Here is a 17,035-nt window from a genome sequence, read left to right on the forward strand (position 1 = left end):
CTTGGCAAGTTTCCGCATGAAACTGTGAGCCAACGATAACCAGGAGGGGAAAGGAGGGGGGTTGCAGAATTAGCCCTAAGAAAATCGTCTTTGCTGCGTCAGCTGGAAGTAGGCGGAGGAGGAGTGCTGCTGAGCCCAAGTTTCCTGCGGCTCGTGTTCAGTGCAGTCCTTTATCCCTCCCTGACATATTTCCCGCCACCCTGTTTCTCCTTCCCGCACTCTTCTGCTCCCCATTCAAAGGATACAGGGCTTCAAGAGCAAGCAATGGGGACGTGGCAGGGCAGGTGGGCAGCCAAGGATTGGGGTCCAGGGTGAGGGTGAAGGTTAGGACAGAGGTCGTGGGAGCGGGGCGCTTGGGATGCACCATTTTGCGGACATATGTTGCTTGAGGAGGGACCTGGCTGGTGCGAGCAGCAGGTCCTTTGTGCGAAGCAGCTCCCGAGCTGTCAAGGCAAAAGCTAGTAGCAACAGGCCTGCAAAGCCTCAGATCAGAAACAGGAAAATCTCCATTTTTCTTTTGATCTGAAGTTTCAACAACAATAACAATATATTAAATTTAAAAAAATAAAGGAGGTGAAATCCATCAGATGCCAGCAAGAGCCGGGTTTCTGCGGTGTGTGTACGGGGGAGGGAAGGATGGGGTGGTTCAAACAGGAAAGGAGGGGCCTTGGCTGGAAAGATTTTTCTACAGCCTGGTTTCTAAGGAAGGAGGGAGAATATTAAGTAGTTGATCCAAACGAAATTCCTGCCGGGTGCCAGCAGAGTTCACCGGAGAAAAGACGTGGCTCTGTGCGTGCGTGCATGCATGACAGAGCTGGTCCCCAGCTCCTGCACAGCACTGTCAGCTTGGACCCGCTCCAGGTGAACGAAGGGAGCCTGTCCAGAGCCTGTACTGCTGCAAGGGAGAACTGGGGCAGGCCTTAAATGGGAGCCCCTGCAAACCTGAGGGGTGGCTGTGTGCCTCCTCGTGTCAGTGTTTAAGCACCAGCATCCTGTGCCCAGATGTCCGTCGCGGCTTTGGCACGTCAGTGGTGTGACCAGAGTCCTGTGCGACTGGAAGCATTTGCATGATTGCAGGTCGAGGTGTCCCCTCATGCTCCGAAGAAGAGGGCAGGGTTGCTCGGGTATGTTTCCTGTCTGCTTCAAGACAGCCCCCGGTTTCTTTTGTCATCTAGTTTGCCTCACATGTGTCGGGGCAGCCAGGGAGGAAGAGGAGAAGAAACAAGCAGGCACTGCCTCGCACAGTGTGGTCCTCTGCTTCCTCCTAACGTCCGCTGGAAGTTTTACTCATGCTGCGCCGAAAGACATAGCAGATGTAGGAGTAGTTGCGTGAGCTTTTACAGCAGGGACAGTTCCCAGTGCTCTTCACCCAAATTGGAAAGCATGGGAGCAGTCTGGGAAAGGGGGCAGGAACTTCTGCTCTTAAAGGGCTTGTCCTCCTCTGCTCAGCGGGGTGAGCTGCTAAGAACAGTTGCAGCTCATTTCACCTGTGCTGAGTCACAGAGGAGGTAAAAGGGCCCACAGCACAGCAAATCCTGCCTGTTTTTTTACCAGGTACTTAGTAGTGCTGATTTAAGGTCAGATATAAATGGAGAGTTTGGCTGGAACACACCTGCCCCTCGATGTGGGCTGCAGAGCAGCAGGATTAACATGCACAGGAAAGATATGCATGTGAACATACACACGCATGTACCGTGTTCACACACCCACACATGCCTGCACAATGATTGAATGTGTGCAAATACACACAGAGCATTTTTGTCTTTGGGGCAGAATGGTTTCTAGGCAGCACACACAAACCTCGCTTAGGTGCAGTGGTTCTGCTTGTGACTGGCACATCGGTATTTTGACATCAAGATCAGATATTGGCACACAGACCAGCCTACCCTATCCTCCCACTGAGGGCTGAGAAATTACATGCAGCAGGTGAGCATATCAAACAAGGGGAGGCAAGGAAGGAGATAGATGCAAAATATTCCTTCCAGCCAGCTGTGTGGGTCTGAACTCTAACCCTGTGCTTGGAAGTGGCTCGTGTTTTCTGGATAGACTCTGTGTTAGTTAAATACCTTGAGAGAAATCCCAGTGAAGATGCAGATAGGTTGCAGTTTGCAGAGGGCTGCCAGTCCACCTCCTGCCCCATGCCAGGGCTACAGGACACACGCAGGGGGCAGTGGTGCTGGTGGCATCGGTGGAGGAGATCATGCTAGGGGCACTGAGGGACCTAGGACCCTTCAAACTTCTCTTTGCTCAGGCAGCAACAATTGGCCTTTGGGAAGGTGAGAAAGAAATGAATTGGGAAAAGATAGCAGATCTGCTGAGGTGTGGCAAGCTGAGGGCAGGAGAAATAACCTCCAGCACTGAGGAGGAGGAAGTAGCAGGACCTGAAGACATGGTGCATGCACAGGTCAAAGATGATCCAAAGAGTTTGGCTTGGGTGAACTCACTGGCAGCCAGCATAATAGTCACCTAGTCACTTGTAAGGAGATTTTTTACAGGCAAAAAGATAGATCCTATCTGTTTATCCTCAGGACGGGTGTAGCTGAAAGTATGAGGAAGCTGTGCTTGTGAAGAGGAGGAGGGATATTTGGTGCCCCCATTCTGGGATCCCCTAAAACCTGGACCTAGTAGGTCTCCCAGGGTCATGTGCAGGGGGTCCTGTGTGGCACAGAGTGGGGTGGAAGCTGTTCCAGAGCTCCTGGGCCCAGGGGCTACCTGTTTGAGATCACTGGGCACAGGTTGTGCTTGATGCCTTGGCCCATCCTGGAAGGGTCACATCACATCTGGTGATGAAGGAGTGATATCCCTTATCCTTTCACCACTCAACCCCCATGAAACACACTCTATTCCCTCAGCTGTGTAGCCAAGGCAGCTCTCAGCAAGATGTTGGGTTTGAGGTGGCTCTTTGATGCTAGTGATCTGAGGGAACCCCTTAGTGTTAATGTCAATCTGCTGCTTGCAGTTAATCCCAGCAGGAGCCAGCATAATGTGTTAGCAGAAATTTGGGACTTTTGGTGGTTTGATGTGGGCAAATTTGTTCTCAAGGAACTCAAGGAAGCTGTTTCTCAACATGTTTTGTTGGGTCTCCTGTCTGTTTATGATCTTTCCAAGACAAGTGTGTTAACTGCCCATCAATCCACGTCTTTTAGCTATCAGCTTTTGGTTAGGAGACCACACCTGCACTAAGCAGTGCCTGCAGGAAGGTCCAAGCCTCCCCTGGCTGGAGAGAGATCCCAGTTGACAGGCTAAACCCTGAGGAGGCATCTTAAATGTATGCATATGGAGTCAGTGGGCATTTCATGCGTTGTATGCATAAAGCCTTGCTCTCACTATTATCCTCATTCTATAGAACCCTCAGATATTCCCACAATTTTTCCCAATGCTTCCACCCCAGTGTTACTGCCTCTTTCATGTAGAATGTGGGAAGGGGGGGTCAGTACCCACCACTACAAACTGGCACATCATTCCCTATTAGCCTGGCAGGGTTTAATCCTGCAAGATGCTGGGCACTAGAGCATCATAGGTTTTGGGGCACATAACCTCCTCCGTGGGACCCAGCCACCTCAGTCCTCGAAGGACTTGGAAGCCAAAGCCAAGTTGCTGTTGGGTTAGGTAGGATTGGAAAGATCTTAGCAGCTGTCTGCCTTGAGGGCTATTGCTGCAGTTTGGTTGGTTTGCTTGTTGGGTGGACACAGCTGGCTGACTGATGGAGATAATCATTATGTTGGTGGAGATAACTGGTCTGGTTGCTATTTAAAGCAAGAAGGTAATCCTGACAGATACTTAAGGAAATGATCCTCTAGCTAGACAAGAGAGGGAATGTATCTTAAAGGCAGCTTTGGGTGCAAAGTTGGCCAATAGTCATAATTCCTTTTGTAGAAAACCAGTAGAAATATTTTCTTTTTCCAGATTCAGATGGGATTCATCCTCCAAAGACAATTAAATCAACAGACCCGTTTATTATTAATGCTTAAGAGATCAGATGTTATGCATTGGACTAATGAAAAAAATCTAGTAATTAAATAAGCCAGTGAACAACTGGCTTATGGAACCTGGCTCTCATTTTTTAATTTAAAAGAGATGCTGGAAAAGAAAAGAAGTTTTATTAGGGAGGGACTGCATGGTTTTTATACCTGTCCGGCAGTCAGTTACGGTACTGCCACATACAGTCACTTTGCTTTGACTCATGGTTCCTGCTTTCCTAAAGAAATAGCAGAAATGGGTGAAATTTTATTGCATCATTTCATAACCATTTCAGTGTTCAGTTACTTGGTTCTGTAATAGCAGAGGCAGCTTCAGGTTGCAAGAACAATGAAGTGCAACGGGGATTTTATCATTCCAAAAAGGCTCTGGACCTGATAACCCTCCAGCGAAGGGTGATCAGTTGTATTTCTTGGAGTTTCAGACCCCAAAATGGAGGTCTGTACCCTTTGCTCCATCAAAGCACACATATTTTTAAAATTGAAAAGCATCTTTGCATCATGTTGGACCAAAGGGAATTGGTTTATTGGTATGCAGTGTTATAGTGTAAGGAGGGAGGTGATGAGGAGAGACAAGAGTCATCTGTCAGGATCAAGCTTGGGCAAGTTTCTGCTTATCAGTATTGTCAGTGTGAACATCAAACTTCTGCTACTTTTTAGTGGTACTGCTTAAGTGGACTATTAAATAATGGCCAGGCCTACTCCAGGCGAAGGCTATCTGAGAGAAGGAACCATTAAGAAAGTAGAAGGGAGTCCTGAGAGCAGAAGTGGAAATCTCATCACTCAGAACTCATAAAAGTCAGGTTCGAGAGTACACGTGACAGCGTGTCATCTGGTGCTGACACAGAGATGAGCAATGGATGATCTCACACATCTTTTCCGTCTAGTTTAAGGCAGAGCTGTGAAAGTCAGGCTGAGGGCCTAGAAATTAATCCAGGTTAGGGTGGAGGTTGCAATCACAGCTGCATACCTGAAATATTTGTGATGTTCCACCAGTTCTCACCCTGCACCTGATACAGGTACATCTCCAGACTCCATCTGATGTGCCTTCACCTTTCTTCAGGACAAGCAAAGGGGTTGGCTTTCTTTGCTCTTCCAGTTACTGGGTGCTATAAGTGGGGATGGGCCTTTTGCTGGAGACTACCAGCCTCCAGTGGGAGCAGCATCTCCTGAATTCAGTTCCAGTAAGTTAGTTGTTAAAAGCTCTGTTTAACACGAAACTAAATCAGATTCAAAACCTGACCAAAAGGCAAAAGCCACCTTCATCCATAAGCAGACCAGAGATCTTAGCATAAACTGTAGTGGCTACATCTTTTGTAGTACATCCTCTTCTCAGGATCATCTCCTTTAATAAAGTTTTCCCCTCAGCTGCACAGTGTTCATAGTATTGCTACAATATCCACAGTGATATCACAGCTTTTGATATCCACCAGCATATCATATGCTTATGTTTCTAAGGCCTTCTTAGCAGCTGGTTCTACTATGATTTGTCACATTTTGGTTTCAGTCATCAAAATAGCAGCAGCATCCTGGCAGCATCCTGCTTTCAAGTCCAGGTTTCTTGACGGCTCATGTATATTGACACCAATCTTCAGCTGAGTTTTAGAGACAGGCTTCACATAATCCAAGAGGGCAAAGCTACCTAATCTTTCTGCCTAGTGACATTCCTCCATCACTGCCATTGAGCTGCCTGCATCCAAAAAAGTCCCCCATGTCGTCTTCTTTCTCATACAATAATTATAGTTGATGGATGCTATTAGAATTCTCTTCCAACCTATCACACCTCCTTTGCTAAGGACACAGCAAAATTATTTTCAAGTGATCTCTGATGGCCAGATGAGCAGTTCACACCCTTTTGTTTTTATTCAGAAGATTTGAAACCATGTGTGTTTCCTAGGTAGGGTTTTCTTTTTATGACACAGGTAAGCCCCATGGAGAAACTACTGGTAAACAATTCAGTGATGCTTGTTAAGAGCTACTCCAGACTTTCCTCACCTTTACTGTCAGTTAGGCAGAAACTGCCATGCAGTCTTCTTTCCAGAGTATTCTTTCTTTGCTCTTTTCTGCTCTTAGTTCCTTGGCAGCCTGGAGGGGTTTTTACCTCTTTTATAACAACCAATGGAATCTGCCACTAGGGTGGATTTGTTGGAAAAGATGCATGACTAAGAAAGACTGAATGATTTCATCCTTTCCAGGAAGGAAGAATATGTCTTGGTTACTATGATATTGAGAGATGATTTATTTAGATTTCTCTGGGTCATTCTTCAATTCAGCCCTCAGCTTCTTCTGAAGTTTTAGCATATGGAATGGGGAACATCTGCAGTCTCCAGATGATGTGAAGGAAATATGTTTTATCTTCCTATCATCAGTGCCTCAGCAACAGGAGCTTCTTGATGTAAATCTAATCCAGAAATACTTCCCCTCTACTTGGCAGTTCAGTTCCCTGGAAGGTAACTTTGTTCAGGAAATGTCAGGCTGATACAAGCAGCTATCTAGAAACAGAGTGCCTGCAATTTTGCATGATCAGCATTCATTTAATTGAAATGGATGGATGTTTGTTCATGTTCTTACCAGAGGGGAAAGCTCTGGAAAGTTTTCCAACTCTTTTACTGGTTAGATATTTTGGGTTCTCTCTTCTGTTGTCACTGGGAGCCCAAAGTCTCTGGTCATGCAGCCTGTTGACCCAGACCCTCACCTGGACTTGGTGTGTCATGTATATGCATTGCGAACTCCCCTTGCTGAGGCCTTTGCTGAGAATTGATGGTAGCCAGATTTAGGAGCTCCCTGGAGTGAAAGAGGTGGATCAAAGACAACACCTTTTGGTGAGCCCCAGTCCTTACTTGTACATTCCAGGTCAGAAGCAGCTGAGCCCACCAGCTGGTGCCCATGCTTGGCTCTTCCAGCACAGCAAGGATGCTTGGAGTCTGTCAAATTAACATCTAACAACATATAGGGAAGGAGCTTACATTATGGAGCTCCCCATTTCTAAACATGCTTTTCTCCTTGCACTGGAGCATTGCTCCCAGGGAGTTTTATTCTGTGGCTGCAGCAAGGAAGGGCAGCTCAGGAAAGTATCATTTGGCATACAGCAACTCTTTATGCTTCCAGTTCCCATAGCTGTACATCTCCCACCTCTGTGGCACTTGCTGGCACTGCAGAGAAGTGGTGCTGACCCAGAGATCCATTCATACAGATAGGCCCTGCGCTTCCAGAGCAGACCAAAACATGAGCTGGTTTCTTTGAGAGCTCCTTTCCCACATGCTGAGCTGCAGTTCTCCCCCATCCAGCTCTGTATGAGGACACTGAGGTCATCAGGATGATGATCTCCATTTCCCATGAATCCTGTGTGAACCTGGGGGCAGCCCAAGCACTTGATATTCACGCTCTGCAGGTGAGCCCTGGCTGAGGCAGCAGAATCTGCATCCACAGGTTTCTGCTGAGGAGACATTAATCTCCTGAGAAAGAGCTGGTATTTATTCCAGGTGAGTTTACCAAAGCCCAAACAGTAACTTAAAAAAAAAGGTCACAGTACTACAGTATAGCACATCCTTCTGCTATCTATCCCTGCTCTCTGAGGCATGTAAGGTATTCCTGAGCTGTTCCCAAGCATCCTTCTGGTTCTTGGCTTAATAAAATGGAGACAAGTCTTAATCTAGGGTTGAGTCCTTCCAGGCCTCTGGCATCTTTTTCACCTCTTTTCTGAACCTGGTCCCACTGCTCCATATCCTTCTCTTAAAAAGTGTCTGTGGGAGGAGAGAGTGAGGTCCCAGCAGCTTTCAGCATGCTGTCACAGGGATATAAGGTACTGGAATACCCCAGAGCTCTCTTCCAAAAGCTTGTGTGGCTTTTGGATCATGGACTATTTGGACTCTGACCATATGTCTTTGTAGGGGACTGGGCATGGTGGGGCATACTAGGTGTTTTTGTGGGCACTTCATGATGTTCTGACTACTAAAGACTTCCTTCCATGGTCTGCAAATCACAAAGGTGATTCGCTGCCTTTGGCAGTTGTTGAGATACCTAATTCCCAGTGAAGCAAACAGGGTCTGGGTTTTCTTACCACTGCCCCTGTGCCTGTAAAGCAGTTTGTCACTGCCACTCATAAAAGCTACCTAACAGGCTGCAAGGGGACCAGTACTGGAGAGGTTGTAGGATTTATCTTTCTTAACTTCAGACCTTTGGAAACCTAAGACTGACCATTGGAGTCACAGGAGTAGAGACTGGAGCCTCTAGAGATATGTTGTTCTACCCTAAAATCAGCACCCAAGCCAAATGATGGAGCGGGTCACAATTTGGAGGGTGCAGCATCTCTGCAATGAGTTAAACATGCAATTTAGCCATCCAGCAAAGCCCAGACACTTCTGTGTTAGTAGATGGTAGATGGACATTATTTGACACACATCTGTCGTAAATGCCTGTTGCGCATTGCTGGGACTTGGGAGAGGCGGGGTGGCAGTCCAAGCAGTGCTGCTGTTTTCCTATCCTTCTCAGTGTGTGGTGCCTCCTCCCAGTCTCTCATCGCCTACGAGCATCACCAGTGTGCTCCCTTGCCAGTCCCTACTAGATGAGCCATGCCGGCCCGCTGCCTAGTCCCCACCAAAGCACAAAAGTTCGTTGAAAGTCCAAGGCACATCACATCTGGCTCTCCATCAGCCAACACCCTGGGCTAGCAGGGGACTGGCCAGAGCCTGCATCCCCAGCCCTGGCTGCTCCTCCTCTGGTGGATGCCAGACAGCCGTGGGCTGGGCGGCCGCCTGAGATCACCGCCTGACCTCACCAGGGTGGTGATCTGGGGTTAGTGACCCCAGCCCCAGGCACAGCACCTGAGCCAGCTCCACTGCCCACCCTGCGGGGCTGCACATGGGGCTCAGGGTCATTCATTGCCATGCTGGGGATTGTGCCTGCAATGGGACTGTAAACGAGCTGTTCTTCATTAGGGCAGTAAAAGTTCCCTTCTGCTGGGCTGATCCCTGCAGCCTCCAGGGAGCTCAGGAATGCTTTTTCTCAGTTGTGCTTTCCAGCTGCCAAAGGGTGCGAGATGAGATGAGATGAGATGAGATGAGATGAGATGAGATGAGATGAGATGAGATGAGATGACCCTCCTCGCTCTGCATCCCTGCCCTGCATGCATTCTGAGCATGCAAACACAGTGGCTGACCCTGTATGCTGACCTGGAGGGAGGGATTTTCCTATCATGGCCACAGGTCCAAGTCTGGGGAAGAACTTGCCTGCCCATCCCAGGAGGTTTTAGTGTAGATCTGGTACATCCCCTCCTCTGGAGTGGAGACAAGTGGGGAAAGCAGGTGGGTGAAATTCATGAGCAGGGTTCTTACCAGCCAGGGTTCTGAGCACAGACTTCCTGTATAAGACCCAGTCTGAAGAAAAATAGGTACAGCTCTAACGTGATTTGCAAGAAAACGCTGATTTCAGGGACAGCACCGACATTCCTCCTCTCCCACCCACAGGGAGCCCAGGGAACCTCCCTTACATTGCCCAGCAAGAACCAGTATCATAAAGGATGAGGGAGGAAGGAAAAATGGGAGGATCGTGTCCCTCTGGCAGGTACAGGGAAGAAGACAAACATTGATTTCAGCAATCATTGCCTCTGCCTGCGTCTGTCTGTAAAGTCCAGCAAGAAGACACAAGCAGCCGGCATGGGGCTGGGCAGATAATGGAACCACTGTAGATAGGAGTGTGTGGCTGTTTGTGCTGGGGAGCTGTTATGGGTGAAGCTCAGAGGGAGTGTCCCGATCTGGCTCTGATTAGTGCTTTGGGGTCCTGATCAATGGGAACTGCAGAAAAAAATCCCTCCCTCTCTCCCCCTGCCTCTCCCTTAAGTTTTTTTCCTTTCTCAATTACGAGGACCAGCTGCCTATGTGTCTTGTCCCAAAATGTCTTCCCTCCCTAAAAAAGAAAGCCAGAATGTCAGAGATGACCCAGCCAGATTTGGAAACCACCATGCTATAAGCAGCGATGGGACAGAAATTGGGGTCATCCAAAGACAGCTGCCACCATGGCCCAAATTCACAAACAGTCCATTGGAAAAGTGGGGTGGTGGCATTACCTGTGAAGTCCTACAGCTGGGGATATGCCCTTTGTGGGCATACTGGGAGGTAGCACTTAATGCTGGGGGTAAATTCTCCAGTGAAGAGTGGAGACATTGTGCACTGTTGTACTGTGCTCTTCAGTGGGAGACTGCTCTATAGCCAGTAATGTTTCAGCCCTGGGTAATGTAAGCTTTGATTTCCATCTTGCAGCGAGCACCTCTGAACAGAGGTGGCTAAGCTGGGGGACCAGGAAGGACAGGGAAGCTTCTCAAAGTCTCCACCAGTGACATTTGTTGTTTCTATGCTAGAGGTTTAATTGAGATCCCCGTTAAGTCTTTCTCGAACAGCTTCCTGCTTAAGTGGTGTGTTATGGTAGTGCTTACACTGTAAATAGTAATAATCATGATAATAATCAAGAGGGCTGTTTAGCAAGGTTGTGCTATGGTTGTGCTTGTTTTTCTTAAAGTGCATGTGGCTTTTTTTTTTGGGGGGGGGGGCGGTTGAACAGGACAGCAAGTTCTTTAGCAGTGGGCTGTAGAAGTAACAAGCATGGATCATTACCAGCAGCAGTCAGTAGATACTTTTCCTACCTTTCTGCCAGAAAACAAGAAAAGGAAAACAGAAATTCCAGCCATTTGGAAAAAGCTTCCTGCTCTGCTCTGTAACGTCAGCAGGCAGGGAGGCAGTGTTCCCACATGCCCCGCACCCACGTGTGAACACACACCCCTAGCCTGCGGGGACCTCACACGTCTCCAACACATCTGAAGCGTGGAAGCATGCGGGCTGGGTTTTGGCCCAGGTGCAGGAAGGTGCCTGGCTGCTCTGGGTGGTACCTGTTGAGGACAGCAGACAGACAGAAGCAGTTTGCTGCTTTCCAGAGCTGTGCCTGGTATTTTGCTGTGCCACATCTCTTCTGTAGGGGCAGGGTGAATGGGTTGGAAATGGATCCTGCTAGAGAGCTCCCTCTGGCCAGTCCAGAGTGGGGAGAGGGCACTATGCCCTCAGCCTGGGGCAGAGGACAGTCCATGCTCTGCTGTAAGTATTTTCTGTCTCTCAGGGCTCATGGGAGCCTGCATGGATTTGGACATCAAAACCACAGTCCTTCTGGCCTAACCTATGTCAGGAGAATATGCAGAAGCTCACCCCTTTTTCCCTGAGTCCTCTATCAGCACTGCAGCATCAGATCAGACACAAAGCAATGGGTTGGCTCTGAGTTGAGCTTAGTCTCCTGCATTGGCTGTAGGATCAACATCCCCTTGAGTTGGCCGCAGCCCAAGTCTCATCTCCAGAGTAACCAAGCATCCTTGTCTTGGCCAGCAATGTCATTCTTGTGTGTGCCCAGCAAGTCTAGGACCTTTGCTGAGAAGTAAGTCACCTCCTCCTGAGAAGGGATGGAGGTGTGAAAGCCACCTCCTGCTTCCCATTGCCCCCAGGCAGGGAACATGGTGAGTAGGGCCTTCCTGCCCATGGCTTGTGCCCATAGCTGAAATAGGGACATGTAGCATGCTCTGCCTCTGTAAACAGCTGCCTGCCTGCCTGAAACCTAGTCGCTGGGTTGGCAAGGTGGGTGGGAGCAGGCAGGAAGGGGCTGTGCAGCAGGCCGGATGCTGACAGCAAGGGAGGGGGAACTCCGGCCTCCTCCCTCAGTCTCAGACAGGCACAATCAAGGCTCCTTTGGGGAAACTGGGAGTTGCTGCTGCTGGCATCTCCTCGGGAGCAGAGGTGCAGCGGTGCCAATGCTGCCTGCCATGAGCCAGCCCAGAGCGGCAGATGGAGGTTAATGAATGAGCTGGGGGGTGAGCATGGGTGTAGGGGCTCTGTAGATGCTGATGAGTGTGTCTGGTCCTGGCTGCTGGTTGATGTGGATGAATCCAGCCAGGGGGCAAAGGAGGGAACTGCAGGGTGCAGCCTGCCCTGGCTCTGCCTTGCCCTCTCCAGTTGGCACCAGGAAGGTCCCTCACAAGCTACCCAGAGCTTGTCAGGAGTTTCTGTGTCGGAGACCTCTGCCCTTCAGTTTGTCAAAATTGGCTTGTGAGTATCAAATTAGGGAATAGTCAGGTGCGTGAGCAGGGACTGTTGCTGAAGGAAATTAGGCTATAAAAATCATCAGAGAGTGGATGAAAGGGATCCCTCAGAGGCATCCGTGGGGTTCTCACTGGAAAATGAAGACCTGAACTAGACACTACTGCTGAGGGGCAGACAGAGAAGTCCCACCACATCCCTTGCTGTACTGCTGCTTGACAGGGAACTTGTGGGTGCCAGGGAGGGTGAAGGGGGTCACTTCCAGGTGCCTTTTTTGTCCCACAGGAAGCACTGGACTGGTCTGGGAGCTGGGCAGCTTTCTGTGCATGCCAGCCCTCAGCTCCCTCTGCAGAGCACTGGGCTCCTGTGGCTCCTTCCCACCTCTCCTTGCCAAAAGGACTCAACATTAGTCCCCAGCTTGCTCTAGGGCATCTTGCAGGAAGCAGGGAAATAAGGTGTTCGCAGAGGCTGAAGCTGCTGACCATACGAGCAGGCTGAGCTGCTGCAAACACCCATTGCACCACAAGTCCTGGAGACTGGACTCCCCGTGCTATTTTTCTGACTGATCCTCGCTGCCTTGTTTGTTATTTTAGGTTTGCCTAGGTAGCTGTGCCTCTCGTGTTTGTTATTGCAGGGGTAATGAGCTGTGTCCCTGTTGTGTGATTGCAGGGTTGCCTGCACCGGTGTGAATCCTGCCCTTAATGACGGTCAGGCAGGCCAGGGAGATGCCCTGGCTCTGCCTTCTGTGGCTCTGGCAGTGTGTGCCAGAGGGGATTCCCGGGACAGATCACAGTGTGCTTCATTGCTGTGGAAGGGCTTAGTCACTGCGGCTGTCTCCAGTCTCTTTTCGGACCTTGGATGCCACAACATCTTTGTGGCAAAGCATGCACTTCTACTGCACCTTGTACAGTGACATTTCCTGTAGAACAAGATCATGCCCAATTTAATCAATCTCTTCCCTATCCCTTGTCTGTCATCCCCTTATAATAGAGGAGCCCTAACCTTTGGGGCTTCTGAGTCCTGCAGCAAGAAAGAAACCCCAGGCATATGTGCATCATAGGGCAAAATGCAAGAGGACCCTGTCCTGGGGAGACGTGTCAGTCCTGGAGATGGTGAATGGGGTCATTTATGTGCTGTGGGCAGTTAGGAGGGTGCTGAGTCTGAGATGCTGTTCCAGTGCTGTTCTTTTGGAAAGAGAAAACAAAGAAAAGTGCTGCTTTAATAAATACGTGGCCGTGGAAAACTTCCCAGTTCTGCTGGGAGAGGGCAGTTCACCTTGGCAAGGAGGAAGAAGAGACTGGTAGCCGTGGCAGGCTTGGGGACCCAGTGACCAGCTTGTCCCCTGGGCCACCTCCAAGACCCCGCTGCGATGTGTGTGACGGGCCAGTGCTGCCATCTGCCGCTGAGCAGCGCTTCTGTCCCTGTGTATGCCCGTCTATTCCCCCCTCACCGGGCATCTCCAGGGCAGCCGTGTGGGGCAGAGGCATCTGCCTTCCCCCTGGGCTTCCTCTGGGCCCCAGGGAGCACCCGGTGTGCAGGGAGACTCCTGTTTACCTTGTTGGGGAGGGGGATTATCTGTTTTTATTGTAATCCTGAGCCTTTTTCTTTTGTCCCAATAGTGATGTTGCAAGGAGGGGCAAAATTAGTGCCCTGCTGTCTTCACCATAGGGTTGCAAGAGGGAATGAGCTGGGTTCACGAGCATTGAAGTCATGAGACACTTTGCAGGGAGGGATTTCAGTGACTCTCTGCTTTTCCTTCTGCTGCTGTGGCTTTCCCTGTGCTCACCCGCCAGCCCCAGCACAAGCCTGGTGTCAGTGCAGGGCTGCTGGGAACCAGGGGCTGGGAGACCAGGAGCCTCAGGAGCTTTAAAGTCTCTTCCAATTTAGTCCAGAAATAACCCTTTTTCACTCGAGTGGCTGTACTAAATGTCACAAGTCATCTAAGTTTAGACTGTCACCAGCTCGCTCCTATATATAACCGCGCAGTGCCCCTGCCTGCGTCCCGCCGGCACAGGTCACACTGGGGCGATCTGGAGGATCTATAGGAAGGCAACTGCCATGGACAGAGCCTAAACGTGCTGTCAATACCATTGGTGGCAGCTGCAGTCAGGCAGCGTTGCTCACCCTGGGCTTTGCAGGCTATTTGGTGCGTGCCAGCAGACAGGCTGGTTCTGTCCCGTCAGCATGAGGCTGCAAGTGGAATTCCCAGGAGATCCCAGCACTTGTCAGCCACATCTTTGGCATCGCTGCTGAAGTGTCTGCCTAACCACACGGTGGCTTTCCTATGTGATTGACCTTGACTTTGGAGTTGTCGCATCTTGGAGCATCCTGGCTTTTGCTCATCCATCTCAAGGCAGGGTGGGGTGTGAATTTGTCACTTAATCTTCTCACTATGGCTAAAGAGGGGCTTCTCTGCCACATTTTCTGTCTCATCTGGTCCTTTCTGGGTGTGAGATAACCCTTCCACCAGTCTTTTTCCACTGACACACTGCAAATGATGGTGGCCTTATACGTAGGAGCCTATCCTAGACTCCCAACTCCTCCATGCCCTCAGATACCTTCCTATCCTGAGCTCGAGAGTCAAACAAAAACCATGCCAAGTCCCACACAGTGGGATAAAGCCAGGGCTGCAGGCAGCAGCTGGGAGAGAGATTTCTTCGGTCGCTTGTTCCCATCCTGGCTGGTGGAAAGATGTCCTCTGGGGTTGGGCAAGAGGCTGTCCGTGCAAAAGCAAGCCCCAGTCAGCTCATGGAGACCTGATGGTTTGGTACGCTTTCTGTTCCAGAACGGGAGTCCCGAGAGCATGAGGAGCCAACCACGTCCGAGATGACAGAGGAGACCTACCCACCCAAGGCCTACCGGCCCAAGCACGGGCGCCTCTCTGAGCTCAAGGCTGAGGCTCTGAAGAAGGACCGCCGGAAGAAGCTGACCCTGGCCAAGTTTGTGGGCATGGCTGAGAACACGGCGCATCCCCGCGTTGTCATCCCTGAGCTCCGGCAGGAGTTTGAGCTGGTGGGTGCCTTCACCTTCTCTCCATGGGGCTCCTGTGGGCAGGGGCTGTGGGAGGGCTTTGTCCCCATGGGGAGCAGGAGCCAGTGGTGGGGACAGGGGACTTGGGGGCATTGGCAGCTGGAGGCTTGCTGCAAGGTGCTCCCCTTCTCACACTCCATCTTCTCGCTGCTGGCAGGGCCCCTGCCGCAGGCACATGGAGGCGTCCCTGCAGGAGCTGAAGAGCAGCCAGCGGATGGTCCCCCGTGCCGTCCACCTCCCCAACTGCGACCGAAAGGGCTTCTACAAGAGGAAGCAGGTAAGAGCCCCATGGAGAGACACTCTCCACTCAGGGAGGCTTTTCTCTGCTGCTGCCCTGGATGGAAAGGATGGAGGTTTTCCTCTGCTGGGCTGGCGGGGAGGCACATTCAGTGATGGGTGGCCTTGCTGATGGCTCCACATGCTATTTGGCCTGAAGCAAGCATCCTGAAGGAGCTTTTTAGAGAGGAGAAAAAGCCAGAGAGCCCTAGGCTCAGGTAGCAGCAGGGATGGAGATGTGCTGAAAGCAGAGAGCGGGAGCTAGGTCCTACCTAGGGATTGCATTGCTGGGGTGAAAGGGGCAAAGCACAGTGATCCTGGTCACCAGTGCAAGGGAACCACACCGTGTCTGGTGGCCAGCTCGTGATCTCTGCCTTTGGTTGTCTCCACAGTGCAAGCCCTCCCGAGGCCGGAAGCGTGGGTTGTGTTGGTGTGTGGACAAATACGGCATGAAGCTGCCAGGGACTGACTACCTGAGCGGAGACCTGCAGTGCCACGCGTTCGACAGCAGCAACGTGGAGTGAAGTCACATCCCCTCCCTCCGCCCCATCACTACCTACCCAGGCTCCCTTCCACCCTCCCCTCCACACCTCCCTGCGCCCCGGGACTCCGATTCCTTTCATCTCATGTAAGAAGAAAAAAAGAAAGGAAAAGAAAAAAGAGAAAGGAAGGAAAAGGGAAAAAAAAAAAAAGAGTAAGAGAAAGAAAGAAGTAAACAAAGGAAAAGCAAAAAGAAGAGAAAGAAAAAAGGAAGGAGAAAAAAGAAAAGGAAAAAAGAGAAGAGAAAAGAAAGGAAAAGGAAAAGAAAAAAGAAAACAGAAAAAGAAAAGAAAGGAAAAGATAAAAAAGAAAAAAGGAAAAGAAAAGAAAAAAGAGAAAAGGAGAAAAATAAACCCTGAAGAAACTGAGGACTCGGAATCTACAGCAGCCTCTTGATGACAAGGACTCAGCAATGAAAGGACAGAGCCAGAGACAAACCAGTTGCGGCCACTCCACCATCCCGCACTGTCCTGCGCCTCTCCCCAGTGCTCCTCCCTGCTGCTTGAGCAGAGGCTTCCCCAGTGTAGGAAGCTCTCCAAGTTGGTGATTTTCCAGTATGGGTTGCAGGCAGGTTGATTTTTTTTTTTTTGCGGGAGGGAGGGCAAGTAGCTAGTTTTTGTCTAAAGGGTCTCAAGAGAAAACCTTGTGGCTGCAGTGTCCCCCCTCCTTGCTGCAGTTCTCCAGAGTCTCCTCCCCACATCACTGGGACTCACTTGACTCTATTTGGTTTCCATCTCAAATGACCACCCCAGATTGAGGCAGATTCAACGCATTGGGAGGAGGCATGGGACTGCTGGCTTTGTGTCTGGAGATGAGCCGGGGAGGGAAACACAGCTCCTGCAATGACACACATACCCCTGCAAGAATATTTGTGGACTTTGAAATCATCCAAAAAGGAAAGATACCCTTCTGCATCCAGTTCCTTTTGAATGGGAGGTCAGAAATCTTTTTGGACAAGCAGGACTCTGACCATTGTCCATCCAGGTGTGGAAGCGCTTGTCTCCTGTGTGCATATGTGCAAATGTGTGTGCACAGATGTGGCTTTTCCTCCTTGCAAAACTTTGCCTTGAAACCTTCAATCTGGAGGGCTTCGCTCTAAGTAGGGGGAAAGATGCTGCCCCTCCCAAAGAATAATAAACCTGC

The 17,035-nt window shown here is 50.2% G+C and overlaps 1 protein-coding gene across 1 annotated transcript in view; it reads left to right on the plus strand.

Moving 5' to 3' along the window:
- IGFBP5 (insulin-like growth factor binding protein 5) overlaps window positions 1-16,043 on the plus strand; it is a 19,692-nt gene extending 3,649 nt beyond the window's left edge. Inside the window, exons 2-4 of the mRNA XM_010014902.1 lie at window positions 14,832-15,058; window positions 15,234-15,353; window positions 15,745-16,043. Of these exons, the coding sequence (XP_010013204.1) occupies window positions 14,873-15,058; window positions 15,234-15,353; window positions 15,745-15,876 (438 nt within the window). The 5' untranslated portion in view covers window positions 14,832-14,872 and the 3' untranslated portion in view covers window positions 15,877-16,043. The remainder of the gene's footprint in view (window positions 1-14,831; window positions 15,059-15,233; window positions 15,354-15,744) is intronic.
- The last annotated feature ends 992 nt before the right edge of the window (window positions 16,044-17,035 follow it).

This window comes from Nestor notabilis, unplaced genomic scaffold (genome assembly GCF_000696875.1).
Source record: "Nestor notabilis isolate BGI_N333 unplaced genomic scaffold, ASM69687v1 scaffold21725, whole genome shotgun sequence".
NCBI classification, from domain to species: Eukaryota; Metazoa; Chordata; class Aves; order Psittaciformes; family Psittacidae; genus Nestor; species Nestor notabilis.